Source organism: Hylobates moloch, unplaced genomic scaffold (assembly GCF_009828535.3).
Source record: "Hylobates moloch isolate HMO894 unplaced genomic scaffold, HMol_V3 SCAFFOLD_5, whole genome shotgun sequence".
NCBI classification, from domain to species: domain Eukaryota; kingdom Metazoa; phylum Chordata; class Mammalia; order Primates; family Hylobatidae; genus Hylobates; species Hylobates moloch.
In genome coordinates this window covers 43,948,679-43,964,198 of record NW_026652280.1, presented here as the reverse complement: position 1 = coordinate 43,964,198, position 15,520 = coordinate 43,948,679, and the positions used below count along the sequence as shown (strand labels likewise).

Here is a 15,520-nt window from a genome sequence, read left to right as displayed (position 1 = left end):
TTTTTGGAATCAGTCTTAGAGTAAATAACCTGCCCAAAGTCTCATGGCTAGTCAGGAATGAAGCCCCATCTGCATGTCCCCAAAACCTAAACTCTCACCCCTACAGACACTTTGAAAGTGTGGATATTCACACACTGTAAGTCAGACACTGCTATGATTCAAGTAGAAAAGTTTGTTTCTAACAGCTCCTCACCCTTTATGATACTCTCAGTTTGTACGTCGTTTCTAGATTGTTTTGGCTTGACTCAGTGGCGTGCCTGGCCACATAAGGAAAGATGTGTTAATCAGCCATAAACAATTCCTATGAAGAGGACCATTAACCCACTGATCTTTTCCCTTGAAATAACTTAGATCTCCTAGGATTTACACTGTTTCAGAAAGTACAAAGCAAACTTGGGCACTTTCCACATGACTTTCATAGGGTGGCCAAGGGTGTGAGAACTTGAGTTTATTAGCATGTTGTACAACTTTTTCCATCATTGACAAGTAGCTCCTCACAAATGGTGAGATTTTCTCCAATGTGTCAGCATCTAGATCTGCACATCCGACGTGTTGGCTACACTGAATTTAATTAAAATTAGGCCACGCCTGGTGGCTCACTCCTGTAATGCCAGCACTTTGGGAAGCTGAGGTGGGTGGATCACTTGAGATCAGGAGTTCGAGACCAGCCTGGCCAACATGCTGAAACCCCGTCTCTACTAAAAATGCGAAAAATTAGCTGGGCATGGTGGCCCGCATCTGTCGTCCCAGCTACTCGGGAGGCTGAGGCACGAGAATTGCTTGAACCTTGGGGGTAGAGGTTGCAGTGAGCCAAGATCGTGCCACTGCATTCCAGCCTGGGTGACAGAGCAAGAGAGTCTCAAAAAATAAAATAAATGAAAATAAATTTAATTAAAAGTAAATAGAATTTAAAGCCTGGTTTTTCAGTCACAATAGCCACATTTGAAGTGCTCGATAGCCACACATGACTAGTGGCTGCTACCATATTAGCACAAATATAGACATTTCCATCATCTCAGAAAGTTCTACTGGATGGTGCTGGAGAGATTAACAACTGCTGTTTTAAAATAGCCAACACGGCCAGGCACCGGTGGCTCATGCCTGTAATCCCAGCACTTTGGGAGGCCGAGGTGGGTGGATCATGATGTCAGAATTTCAAGACCAGCCTGGCCAAGATGGTGAAATCCCGTCTCTACTTAAAAAAAAAAAAAAAAAAAAAAAAAAAAAAAAAAAAAAAAAAAAAAAAAAAACAAAAAATTAGCCAGGCATGGTGGCAGGCGCCTGTAATCCCAGCTACTCAGGAGGCTGAGGCAGAGAATTGCTTGAACCCGGGAGGCAGAGGTTGCAGTGAGCCGATGTCACACCATTGCACTGCAGCCTGGGCAACAGAGTGAGACTCTGTCTCAAAAATAAAATAAACTAAGCCAAACACAGGAGGTTACCCATCTGTCTGTATCATGTACTGCTACCCTGTCATTTCACTCATTTCTCCTTCCCAGGTCCTAAGTTGAAGTGGCCGTATTTGTCATGTCAAATCTATTGTTTTCAAATCTTATAACTAATGTATGCCCCCTCTAATTCTCTCTACTCTGAAATAATTTGGAATTATCATAATTCATAGGGATGTACCATATCAAATTCCCAAGCCACCCTGTTAGTAGATACCTTCCTACTTGGTTAAGGAGAATATCAGGACCATATTGATATTCAGGAGTATCTACTTCAACCAAGAAAAGCTCCTTTTTTTTTTTTTTTCTTTTTTTTTGAGACGGAGTCTCGCTGTTGCCCAGGCTGGAGTGCAGTGGCGCGATTTCGGCTCACTGCAGGCTCCGCCCCCCAGGGTTCACGCCATTCTCCTGCCTCAGCCTCCCGAGTAGCTGGGACTACAGGCACCCGCCACCTCGCCCGGCTAATTTTTTGTATTTTTAGTAGAGACGGGGTTTCACCATGTTAGCCAGGATGGTCTCGATCTCCTGACCTCGTGATCTGCCTGCCTCAGCCTCCCAAAGTGCTGGGATTACAGGCGTGAGCCACCACGCCTGGCCAAAAAGCTCCCTTCTTTTCCCATATCAAATCTGCCTTTTATTTAAGGGTTCCTGATAATTTAGAATCTCAGTTGCTGTTAGATGTCCTAATGACTACTGAATATGTTACCAAACAAGGCTCACCTCTTGCTTTTCTCTTTCCAAGATAGTCAAGAGGTGACTTGAAAAGAGTGAACTAAAAGGAATTGGTAGTGTAATAAGACCACTGAGCAGTTAGCTGTAGACTGTGTGTACACCAAGAAATGAGATAAAATCCTCTGAAGAGTGGGAGACTCCAGAAAGAATCTAGCCCATTCGTTCCTTAGATTGAACTTCAAAATACCGCTTATCAGAAGGTTCTCACTATTTTTAGAAGTCCAACAAATAAGACATTTGCGTAGAACATCCTTAAAAGCTAGTCCTCAATTCTTGAATGTATTTTCTCTTCCTTCTGTATTTTCCAAATTCTGCTGTTTTAAAATTCTTTTTTCAAATGTCAGATTTTGAATAACCAACCCAAATACCTGTTTTCTTCCCAGTATAAACTTGAAACAAGTATGTGTTGTCACCCTTTCTGCCCTCCACATCTCATTAGAAAGCTGGTAATTGGTTATATAGTCCTAAAGCTATATGGAATTACAATTTTGAACATTTGATTCAGCATCCCTAGAAAATGTTGTTCCTCACTTTCTCCTTCTCCAAAGGCTCTTCAAACTTAACTCCCAGCAAACAAACCTATTAGGTGGTCCTCTCCCTCCTAGAATCCTAGTGGACAAAACTTAACCCATAGTCGTCCTAATTTTCCATGTCCTTGAGAAAAGCATCTTACACACCCCATAGATGAGGTAGTCCACATGTATCACTACACAGAAAAGAAGAATATTCTCTGAAAACTCTATATTCTCTAGCCAGGTGATATATAGAGGGACCCACCTGGAGAGCAGATGTCCCTTCCCTTCAGCTACAAAGAAGCCACATATTTGTTGAGCCAAACAGAATCCTCTGTCCTCTAATATGAAATTCACTTAGGAACTCAAAACATCATAGCTGTGCTCTTTCAGAAGTGTAATCTCCAGTTTCTCCCCTTTACATTGGAGGAGTGCCTCCAGGCCCCACCAGGAGCCTGAATCTGGGTCTCTGACCATGCCACCCACCTCACCTGGGCCTCACTGACCACATGTTGTTGATGCAGTTTAGTTGCTCCTCACTCTAACAGCTAATGGGAAGCAGTGGTTTCCAGTCCTTGGAGAAACTCCACTTTCAACATCTAATGGTTAGTAGTAACCCCAAGGGATAGAGGCCCAGATCTTGCATGTCAGGAATTAGTTGTAAGGATGGTATAAACTGTTATGTACAAATCTCTTAAAAAATAGAGGTAGGGTCTCATCATGTTGGCCAGGCAGGTCCCAAACTCTGGAGCTCAAGGGATCCTCCTGCCTTGGCCTCCCAAAATGCTAGGATTCGACATGCATGAGCCACCACGCCCCGCCAAGAATTGCATTTTTTAATTTGTTTTGAGTTTTGGTAAAAGATAGGCAATTATTTAAGCAAATGGCCATTCCATATGAGAGCGAGAGAAGCTGAAGGTAACATTGGTGTTAATTGAATAATTCCTGTGGCATTTATCATCTTTCTTTAGCAACCTTTACATCTGCATTTGGGGGAAGAAATAGAGGAAAACAGGATTGGAGAGTTTATAATTTTTATCAAAAGTATAAGGAAATATTTTATGTGAATATATGAGATAAAGACTCATCTTTATCACAATATGAACTATTTTTTTTTTTTAAGAGACAGGGCCTTGCTCTGTCACTTAAGTTGAAGTGCAGTGGCACAATTATAGCTCACTGCAGCCTTGAACTCTTGGGCTCAAGTGATCCTCCCACCTCAGCCTCCCGAATAACTGGGACTACAGGCGTGAGCCACCATGCCTAAGATTTTTATTTTTTGTAGGGACAGGGTCTTGCTATGTTGCCCAGGCTGGTCTCGAACTCCTAGGCTCAGGTGATCCTACTGTCTTGGCCTCTTAAAGTGCTCGGGTTATAGATGTGGGTCACTGTGATTGGCCCAATCTGAACTAAATTCTTTTTCAAGGGAGATAGCCATCATCATCTGGTATTAACTGATCACCTACCAGGATGAAGGAAGGTGTGCCTTATGCAAATCGATATTTAACCATAAAATCTTTTATACAACCTATTTATGAGGTAATAGGTTTCACAATTAAAATAATGGATAAAAAATGATGATGTAAATTATGTGGTAAAAGAACTCTTGGAAACTGATATGATGTATTGGACCCTGAGAAAAAAACATTTTGAAGTTTCTAGCTTGAATAATTGGACAAGTTGTGGGAATATTAATAAAAATAGGGATATCAGGAAAACGGGAAATTTTTGGAGGAATGGTAATGAGGTTTGTTTCAGGTAGCAATTCCCAAGAGGGGATGGGGTGGGGACATACTAAAATGTGAAGATGATTAAGTGTTCATATTAGAAAATTGAAAAATTCTGTTTTGAACGAACCGAGTTTGAGATTTTGGTGAAATAGCAAGATGGATGTGACTAGTGGTAAAGTGACAGTGCAGATTATTACTGTCTCTGAGCCTGCTTGTGCTGGACTCTGAATTAGGTGCCTGGATACGTTGTCTTACATAGCATCAGCATAGAACTGACATTAGCATAGAACTGACATTACCCCCCAGTTCCTGATCTCAAAAGGTTTAGGTAACTTGTATTTAAACCTGAGTCTGTTATGTCAGAACCCTAGTTTTTATTCCTGGCTGCTTGGGAATATTGGAATAATATGTCACCCTTTATGCAGACTGTGTATTTGTTTATAGAAGTAACTGGCTTTTTTGTGGTTTTAAGTTTACCCCCACTTTATCACACAAAATTAGTTACCTTTTTAAAAAAGTCTACATGACATGACAGATGTAGTTTCTCTTCTGGCTTAACCTGCTGACAGTACCATACATGGGAATAGATTTAAGACTTTCAAATGTCTGTTAATTTACCATATGCTTTTAAAACTGCAACAGTTTAGAGGAAACAGAATATCAAGGGGCATTACCTAAAATATTCCTCCTAATTCTGATGACTGACTTAAATTCCTTTTATGTAATCCACAAATGTCTAGTGAAAGAGTAGAGTTTGTACCACACTGTGCTTAAGCTTCCAGGTAAGACAAGTTCCAAGCTCTTTGACTAGAGTCATCTTAGTCTCTCCTAAGTCATCAGAGTAGTTACCAGAATTAATGTTCTTGTCTTGATTGATAATAGTGTCCTCAGGGAGTTAATTTTTTTAAATCATTAACCAAAGTAGAGTTTGTTGAACTCAATACAAATTTGAAAGGAATAACTTGAAAAAAATGAAAAAAGAAATTGTAAGGATCTTCCCCCATAAACACAGAAATTACATAAACAGTTTGTAAGACCTTTCTAGACCAATGAATTTTAGATACCTAGACAGTGATAGGCCAATAGGCCATTTCAGAGTAATGCCAGGGAAAGTTTAGGTTGGTTTTTAGTGTATGTGTGTGTGTGTTTGTCTGTCTAATTAACTTCTCCAACTCCTGATATTTTCATTATTTGTTGTCCCATAGATACGAAATGTGGAAACAAATCAGTGTCTAGATAACATGGCTAGAAAAGAGAATGAAAAAGTTGGAATTTTTAATTGCCATGGTATGGGGGGTAATCAGGTGAGTATCTTAGAAAACTCTTAAAAGGGATAATTTTCAGATTTGTTTTTACTTTGCCTTTTTTATACCATGACATCATTCAGGAAATGTTTTCCTTCCTTTAAAGAGAAAATAATAAAGACTTTTAGGTGAAGGAAGCTTTCAATCCAGTGATTTTTTTTTTTTTTTTAATGAAACGTTTGTGAAAGGCCCATTGTGAGAACTGTATTTACATTGCTGAGCACAAAATTTATTTTGCCCTTTTTATTCAAACAGATGACAACCCTTGACAATACATTCAGTGTATACAGAGAGCTCAAGGTCATTTTTGCTTCACCTTGTAAGCAAGAAAATGAGTAATATAACATCAGTGTAAATTAGTGGTAGCTTTTCTGAGTCACTTTATTCTTCATTACTTTAATAAAGTACATAAATCATGTACCTTGAAATACTTGTATTTTCCCTGACAGCTAATTGGGCATTTAAAATGCTGGCTAATTTATTTTTTCTGTTTATGTGTGTGCATTTTTTTACTTCTAGGTTTTCTCTTATACTGCCAACAAAGAAATTAGAACAGATGACCTTTGCTTGGATGTTTCCAAACTTAATGGCCCAGTTACAATGCTCAAATGCCACCACCTAAAAGGCAACCAACTCTGGGAGTATGACCCAGTGGTAAGTTATGCAGTTGCCTATAGTAATAGAATTATGTGTGTCACTGGGTATATTTATATACTTTATATCTAAAGGAATGAATTCTCGTGGACCTTGAATATGGATCAAACTTGTCTTATACACTAAATATTGACAGGTGGGAAAAATAAGTAAAATAAACGTGTTTTAATCTCCCTAATAATTGAATTTTAGTCTTATAAAATCACAGTTGCCTCCAATCCCTGGGTCCTTGTTTACTGAGCAGCCACCGTTCCTTCTGTATGTCTTCAAGTTCTATAGTGTAGTTTGGGAGAAATGAGGCAGAAAGTAGGCTTTTAAAATTACTTAATTAAACACTTAAGTGAAATATAAGTTTTAATAAAGTTCTCTGGCTTGTGATGATTTCTCAGTGACATATATAACAGAACCTTTCATATTTATCTTTCCTTTTGTCTGGAACCTTTCTCTCCACCACCATCAAAAGGGCCCACATGGAAGTACTTAAAAGGTATTAGTTAAATTAAAGCATCCGTGGTAAACCTGTTTCCACCTATTTGCCTAATTTTTCAACTTGTGCTTTTGCCAGGTTCTGGGACCAGCACCAACATCTTCAATATCTCCTTCTCTGGTTCTTTTTAATTTGGCTTAACTTCTCGAAGGCATTTAGTGCCACTAAAGAGTTTTTTTTTTTTTTTTTTTTTTTTTGAGGCAGGGTCTTGCTCTGTCACCCAGGCTAGAGTGCAGTGGTACAGTCACAGCTCACACAAACTCCACCTCCCAGGCTCAAGCTATCCTCCCACCTCAGCCTCTAGAGGAGCTGGGACCACAGGCACATGCCATCATGCCCGGCTAATTTTTGTAATTTTGTGGAGACGGAGTTTCACCTTGTTGTCCAGGCTGTCTTGAGCTCTTAGACTCAAGCGATCCACCTGCCTCAGCCTCTGAAAGTGCTGGGATTACAGGCATGAGCCATCATGCCTGGCCTGATACTTTCTATTTTTATTTATTATTTATTTATTTTTTTGAGGTGGAGTCTTGCTCTTATCGCCCAGGCTGGAGTGCAGTGGTGCGATCTCGGCTCATGCAACCTCCGCCTCCCTGGTTCAAGCTATTCTCCTGCCTCAGCCTCCTGAGTAGCTGGGATTACAGGCGCCCACCACCATGCCTGGCTAATTTTTGTACTTTTAGTAGAGACAGTTTCGCCATGTTGGCCAGGCTGGTCTTGAACTCCTGATCTCAGGTGATCTGCCCGCCTCAGCCTCCCAAAGTGCTGGGATTACAGGCATGAGCCACTGCACCCAGCCTGGCCTGATATTTTCATATCCTCTTATGCCTTGACCATAAGATGCACTACTGTTTAGGTTATTCTCTTAGTTTTTTCTCTGTTCCTTTTGTTGGCCTGGCTCTCTCTCCTTCTTCATCCTACTCCTTAAATGGAAATGTTGTCCAAAGTTACTGACTTTGGCCATCTTTCCTCCCTATACTGTGTCATACACCAACCATGGTCTACTTTAATCATCAATATGCTGTTCTCTGAACATACCTTGTACTTTCCTAGTTCACATCTAAGATAATATGTTTCCCTCTGCCTGACACACCTTACCCATTCTTAAGAACCCAGCTTTGACATCACTTCCATGAATCCTAACCTGAAATTAACTGTGTCAATCTTAATTACAGTCATCTCTGACTTCTGTAAAAGCTGTACTTGTATGTAGTTATTTATCTAGCAATCTTTTCTCCACTATTAGATTGTTAGATCCTAGAGGACAGAGATCATCTTTTATAAATCCTGGGTCTCCTTTCACAATGTCAGGCTATAGAAAAAATGATATTACCTATAATAATAGCTCAGTTAATATGGCCATTGGAAATGGCCTGAATGTTCTGTTCCAGGATTTCCCATGGTATGTGCTACTGCCATTTTGGGTGTGACTGCCCCATGCATTGCAGGGTGTGTAGCATCTCTGGCTCCAGATATTAAGTGCTAGTGGCACCCCATAGGCATTGTGACAACCACAAAATTTTAAAAATGAAAAACCTCTTAAGTAAGTTTATTGGAAAATGACAGTATATTAATTAGGCAGTATTTTTAGAAACCTATTTATTATAGCTAAAACAAGTAAATTCAGTGGCATAGTGATGTCAGGGATAACGTTGTTGTAATATTCTTAGCTTTTCCTTGTGGCCACAAGATGGTTGCTGCAGCTCTATCACATCCCAACTCTAGGCAGAAAGAAAAGGGAAAGGGGAATGGTACACTGCCACATGTGTTGCTCTTTATTAGCAAAGCAAAAGGTTTTTCTGGAACCCCCTTAGCAGACTCTGCTTCTGTCTTATGGACCAGAACATCCCATGGTGACCCCCAGCTGCAAAAGAAGCTGGGAAAGCAAGTCTTTGGTTTTCTAGTCGTTAAGAGTGTGAGATGGCCAAGAGATACAGGGATTGGGAAGGACTGTTGGCTAGCCAACCTACACAGTCTACCACAACAGTATTCCAAAAGTAAATGTTTGATGAAACAGGTAAGAAGCTGGAGATAGAGTATTTAGAAAGAGCTGGCCGGGTGCAGTGGCTCAAGCCTGTAATCCCAGCACTTTGGGAGGCCGAGGCGGGCGGATCACGAGGTCAGGAGATTGAGACCACAGTGAAACCTCGTCTCTACTAAAAATACAAAAAATTAGCCGGGCGTGGTGGCGGGCATCTGTAGTCCCAGCTACTCAGGAGGCTGAGGCAGGAGAATGGCATGAACCCAGGAAGCGGAGTTTGCAGTGAGCCAATATTGCGCCACTGCACTCCAGCCTGGGCGACACAGTGAGACTCCGTCTCAAAAAATTAAAGTAAAAAAAAAGAGCCAGTTATGAGTGTGAAGTTTTAAAAGTTCTAGATCACTTTGCAAGGTTTTTTTCCCGCTGAGATAAAACATTAATGCTGGGGATTGATTTCTCCCAGAAGTAGACTCCAAGATAAAGTTGAGCATTCAGGATGTTTATTAGGGAGCACTTTTGGGGTCAATACCTGTAAAACGAATACCTCCCTCTCCCTGGGCAGAGGGAGAAGTTGAGTTGCACTGCAGGTCCAACAGCCTGAGCAGACTACAGGGAAAGCACTGGAGGGGAACAGCCCATCAGAATCGTCCTGCCTCCATCCATTGAAAACATAGCAGTCTAGAAAAATAACAGAATACTTATGTCAATTATCTGTAATCTAAAATCATGAATTCGTAGATTTCAAAGGAACTCTAGAAATTAAACCCAGGGTACTTTTTATACAAGTAGAAATTGAAACTCAGAATTAATTTCCCAAGGTCCCCGAGCAGCCAGATAGTATGACTGGATCTCAAATCTGGAATTCTTGATTCTCAATCCAGGTTTCTTTGCACAGTACCACGCTATTTTTGATTAATAGTTTTGAGTCTTGCTTATATTACATATTACATAAAATTTATAATAAGGCACTGGGCTCTTTTGCTTTGACTACTTGTATCTGTCCTTTCTGGAATAAAATGCAGATTTTAGACCTAGTTACATCTAGAGATTAGGAGAAGGAGGTTGGCAAATTATTTTTTCTAGGATGCAGGTAGACTTTACTCAATGATTAATTATAGCTTTTATCCTCTCCTTCAAAGGTTAGTTAGATGCTTGTCACCTGCTTGTCCTGATGCCTTAGTCCAGCTCTCTATGAATGGAGACGAGTTGGTGTTGCCTGAGTCCTCTGAGGAGTGCTGTGATGACAGCATCCTACCTACAAGGTTCCAAGCCACAAGGCTCTGTGCCTGCTGTCAGCAGCCAGAGTTGTATCTGGAACAGCGTTCTCTACCACAGTCTAGGCTCCCTGGGGGTGCTGCTCACCTTCCAAGTTATGGGGATTCTGTCCTGATGTGGAACAGTTAAATACTTAGCACAGAGCAATAACCTGTGTCTTTGTGCTGGGTTTATTTTAATGAATCTAGATGAGTGAAATGCACATTTTTAGAAACTGGGTTGAGAGAGACCAACTCTCCCAACTAAATTTTTTGTTGTGCTTGGTTGGGGGTTTTTTGTTTTTAGTAATAGTGACCATGGGCCTGATGAGGGAGGCCACTGGGATAAGCTTTGCGGGAACTCCAGGAATGTTTGAGAGGTTCTCTTGTTTTGGTCTTTCCCGAGACTGAAGCCATTGGCAGCAATGTGCACGCTGAGCCGCAGCGCTCTGGCTGCTGGATTGTGTCCATGACTGCTCAGGATGTTGTGTTTTCCAATAATAAGCATTACTGTATAAATGCAGATTACCATTGTATGTAAATGTCATTGTACCATTTATCAAGCATTTACTCTGGGATAGACAGCACTTTATGTACATTACCTCAGTGTTTCCTCATAAAAACCCGGTGAGGTATTTTTGTCCCCATTTTATAGATGAGGAAACTGGATCTCAAAGAGTTTAGGTTTTTGCTCAGAAGCATATAGTTGGTGTGTGACAAATCTGGAAATCACCCCAGGAATATCTGACTGCAAAGCCCCTCCTCTCAATAAACTACACAAAGTCTGCATTAAAAAAAAGAAAAAAGAAAAAAAAATTCCCACAGCCATGCTGACTCTCTTCTAGGTTCTAGTCTTACATTTGGAAGCATTAAAGATAGAATCCTGAACCTAAATTTAGACGGTATCAATAGTGACATCTGCAAAGGTAGACTGTCATCTGCCAGGTCCTACTTTGACCACAACACGGAAGAATAATAAATGACTGGAAGCCTAAGTAGTTGTATACAATTATTAGATTTTGTTTTAAGTTCTAATAGGTGCAAAAAAGGCCTCATGAAAATGAAATGTTTCAGATAAAAGAACTACATTAAAATAGAGTCATGAGTAAAAGAATCAGATAACTATGTGTTAAACATTTTACATTTCCTTCGAGTTAATTTACATTTGTAGAGTAATGCTTAATGCACATTCCTGTGTACAACTAACTACTTTGAAGTCCTTAACATGACCAGAGCTGTATTATCACAATCATTGGTGTGGATCATTGTTAACTATCTATCTATCTGTTAATTCTTACCTGCCCTGCCCTTTCAGAATTATCCTAATAACATGTTGCCGCATCAAATCTAGAACTTAAATAAGTAGATAAAATATATAGCTATGTCTGTTAACCATTTATTAAGAATCTCTCTTGTAGGTGAGGCACTATGTACTTTATCTTCATTATCTATGTAGTTTCCCAAAATCTGCTCAAAATATGTAATGTGATCGATCCTAATTTTTAAAATGAGAAACCTCAAGCTACCCAGGCTGTGAACTCAACTCCACATTCCTGTGCTTTTCTTTCTGTACCACACCATCTCCTTTAACCATCAGGATAGCCTCTGGGTTTGCTATGGACATAGGCATAAGATTGATTTTACTAAATATCAGCTGTCCCAACATTCTTAAGATTTTGAGTTATCAGAGAGACCTGAGTTTCTAAAAACTTGAGCTTTGGAATCACAGAATTAACTTGAACAGCCTTATCATAGAGAAATGAAACAATTTTGAAATAGCTGTTTGAAAATAGGTTGAGGATCCTAAATTAGGAACCACTAATCTGGTCTTTTTTTGTTGTTTAGGAAACTGAAGCACAAAAAAGAGAAGCTTCTCATAGTGTTACAGAGCTTATGCCAGAATTAGGACTTAGAATTTAGGTCATCTTGCAGCAAGTCAAGTGTACCCTACTGGACCCCAGTGCCTTTCTCCCTCCCTCATACCTCTTTATCGACCTACCTATCTACCTACTTATCTCTATCTCTGTTTCTCTATCGATCCATCCATCCATCCACCTACCTACCTTTTCTCCATCGTCTTTTAAATAATGTGTATTACCAAAAAAAAAAAACACCTTTTCTACAGAGGAACTTAATAATCACCAAAACTGATGCTTGAGGTGTTTTGTTTTCTTCCACTCTCATGTTAAGATTTTTTCTATTTCAGAAATTAACCCTTCAGCATGTGAACAGTAATCAGTGCCTGGATAAAGCCACAGAAGAGGATAGCCAGGTGCCCAGCATTAGAGACTGCAATGGAAGTCGGTCCCAGCAGTGGCTTCTTCGAAACGTCACCCTGCCAGAAATATTCTGAGACCAAATTTACAAGAAAACGAAAAAAATAAGGATTGACTGGGCTACCTCAGCATACATTTCTGCCACATTCTTAAGTAGCAAAAAAGGAAAAGTGCTTTCCTCCTCTGCAGGATGTAAGGTTTATCAGCCATTAAAACTTAGACTTCTCTAGCTTTTCACTAGCTGTGAACCAGCCTTCCTGTCCATGGACGTGAAACTGCATAGTAATGAGACTGTGCACACTGATGTTTACAAGATTGAAAGAGTCTTTCTCCGAAAATCATGGTAAAGAATACTGAGACAATGAAAAAAATCAACAAAATATGCTTTCTGGAGAACTGTACCTTTTATGGTCTGCTTGCACATCAGTAATTTCTGCTGAACGTGCCGTCATAATGAAGAGATTTCCAAGATTTTTTTTCCTGATTAGAACTGGTAGCCAGTATATTAAATATTGACATAAAAATAAAAGAACTGGAACCAGATTCAGAATCATGAAAACAACATTTTTACAGCAACAAAAAAACTATATTAAACAGGGTTTAAAGGAAATTAAAACAGAACTATGAGAAGTACAATTTGTTATAGTATAGTATCAAATTTCTATATAGATTTTATACCTCAGTGGGGAAAAATAACTGATTCCAGTGACATTCATTTTGTTTCCATCTGTGATAGTCATGGATGCTTTTATTTTCCTTGGGGTGCTGAAATTGAGCTGAAAAAACAAGGCTCTTTGAATATAGTTTTAATTTCTCTCTACAGTTTTTTTTGTTTGGTTTGTGGGCTGTTGGAATTGTAATTTTTAATTGCCTTCTAAAAAATGGAAATTTAGCAATGTCCGATCTCAACTGAACAAATTAGATGTTTCAGTTGCTCTTGGGTCAACTGGCTTATAGATTTACACGTGCACACACACAAATTTCTTATCACATTTTCAACTTCTTCACTTGACCTAACTGATTATGCGAAATACCCAAGATTCATGCTACTGTACCACAGATTTGTTTTCACAGCAATAAATCTTCAGTTCTTCGTTTATGATTCCACTTAACAAAAGGCCTGCAGAAGTGATTTATTATTTGGGTATTTGGAGATAATATATTTGATGGTTTTTTGGAAAACCGTTTTCACTCCATACTCAGATATGCTTCATTGTCAAGTGCATATTTAGATTAGATTATTGAATTGTAATGTTTATCTGCTGCTTTTTTTAAATAAAATTTGACTGAAAATGTTTTATTGGCATTTTTTAATGACTTAGCCAAAGAAGTGCAGCTATTATTCCATATTAATAGGCTTGCATTTCTTTTCCTAACTCTTATTTAGGCTAAATCAGTTTTATTTTTCTGATTTTTTTTTAATACCACAATCACCTGAGTGTCAATTGAAAGTTGTCAATTAGAAGGTAACCTTTTAATCTCATAGGAGGAATCTCATTAAGACATTTTTCCTGATATGTAGAGCAGTCTGTTGGCAAAAATGCATATATTTTCTTTCATATTTGTAAAATTATATTTAATGGAATTCTTTTCTTTGATTATCAAGGACTTTCACTGCAGGCAGTGCTATTTCTTGTACCTAAGAATGTTTCCAAAAGTCGCATCGCTAATGATACTTGCCAAGTTGAGTGTACACAAAGTTTCTCATATCCTGTTCAAGTTAATCAACATCAAGCACATGGGGATGCTTTAGGGTGAGCCTATAGTACAAATTGCATAAACCATGTCCCCAGGAAATTTGAAAGGAAGCAGGTGCTGAATGGAATTTTTTTCCTTTTCCATGAGCTGTGTTATTCTATCTCCAGTAGGCCTAATGCTTGAATAAGCAAGATGTCTAATCAATAAATTATTTTCATGCTCAGAATTTCGGGTTTTTGTACTCCAGCATAGCTTGGTCTTATTTCTTACTGTATGAAAGCTTAACAGCAATGTGATTTAAGGTTTTGTTTTGTTTTTTAAGTGGGAGATGTAAGTGATTTAATTCATGGGTACTTTTAGAACCTGATAGATAATCCCATTGCCTTTATTTTTCTAATTAAAGAATTCCTAAATACTTTGAAAATACAAAATATTCCTGGATAGTTGTGCCTTACATTGGTTTTATTTGAAGTTAGAGTGGATTCCTGTTTATCATAATTATTTGTAATTAGGCAGATGCATATCACTCTATTATAAATCAAATTGGGAAGAAAAGAATGAAAAAACAATGGCTGGGTACTGGCTCATACCTGTAATTTTAGCATTTTGGGAAGGTGAGACGGTAGGACCACTTGAGGGCAGGAGTTTGAGGTTGCAGTGAGCTATGATGGTGCCACTGCACTCCAGCCTGGGCAACAGAGAAGAAACCATGTATCTAAAAAAAAAAAAAAAGAAAAGAAAAAGAAAATGAAAGATGAAAAAGTGGGATTATTATTTAACCAGTGAAGAATTCATAAATGTGACAAGGATAATTTGAATCTCACAAATCTATTCACCCCACCCCAGTCCCAGTCTATTTTAATGGATCTCTCTATCTTAATTGGCATTCTTGAGAAATAGTGCTGCCATTGAACGTTGGGAATATTCATCCATTCTGCAGATGGAGGACATCGTGCAGGCCATGTCCTCATTGCTCCCCTTCTACATTTAGCTGAGAAACAGAGGTTCCTCTTTGTAAGGATTTGATGCTCTTCTCATCTTCCAAGAAGTATACCAAGAGCAAATTTAACTCTGTAGTTACCTGTTCTTCAAAGGAAAAAGAAACTTACTTAGAAGGTAGTGTTTCTGAGGTCATAACTGTGAGGGGTTGTATATAAAGAATGAATCACTTTTTAAGCCATTTGGAAAATTAGATCTGTTTCTAATTAGATGACATTTTCTTCATTCTCTGATTTCTTTAAGATTGCCAAGCATTTGCTTGATAATCTAACAGGACTGATAATTTTGCGGAATATGAGGCAAATATATGAAATTCAGTTGTGTATCTATACCCTAGCAACAAACACTTGAAAATTCAACGTTAAAATATGCCATTTGTAATAGCATCAAGTAAGTCAAACTTCTAAGTAGGAAGAAAGTTAACAACAAGACCTCTACTCTGAAAACTA

At 38.9% G+C, this 15,520-nt stretch overlaps 1 protein-coding gene across 2 annotated transcripts in view; it reads left to right on the top strand.

Moving 5' to 3' along the window:
• The window catches only part of GALNT1 (polypeptide N-acetylgalactosaminyltransferase 1), a 65,819-nt gene extending 52,147 nt beyond the window's left edge, over positions 1 to 13,672 (top strand). For both annotated transcript variants that reach the window (XM_032152504.2, XM_058438435.1), the window contains 3 exons: positions 5,628 to 5,726; positions 6,246 to 6,380; positions 12,305 to 13,672. In XM_032152504.2, the coding sequence (XP_032008395.1) occupies positions 5,628 to 5,726; positions 6,246 to 6,380; positions 12,305 to 12,451 (381 nt within the window). In that variant the 3' untranslated portion in view covers positions 12,452 to 13,672. The remainder of the gene's footprint in view (positions 1 to 5,627; positions 5,727 to 6,245; positions 6,381 to 12,304) is intronic.
• The last annotated feature ends 1,848 nt before the right edge of the window (positions 13,673 to 15,520 follow it).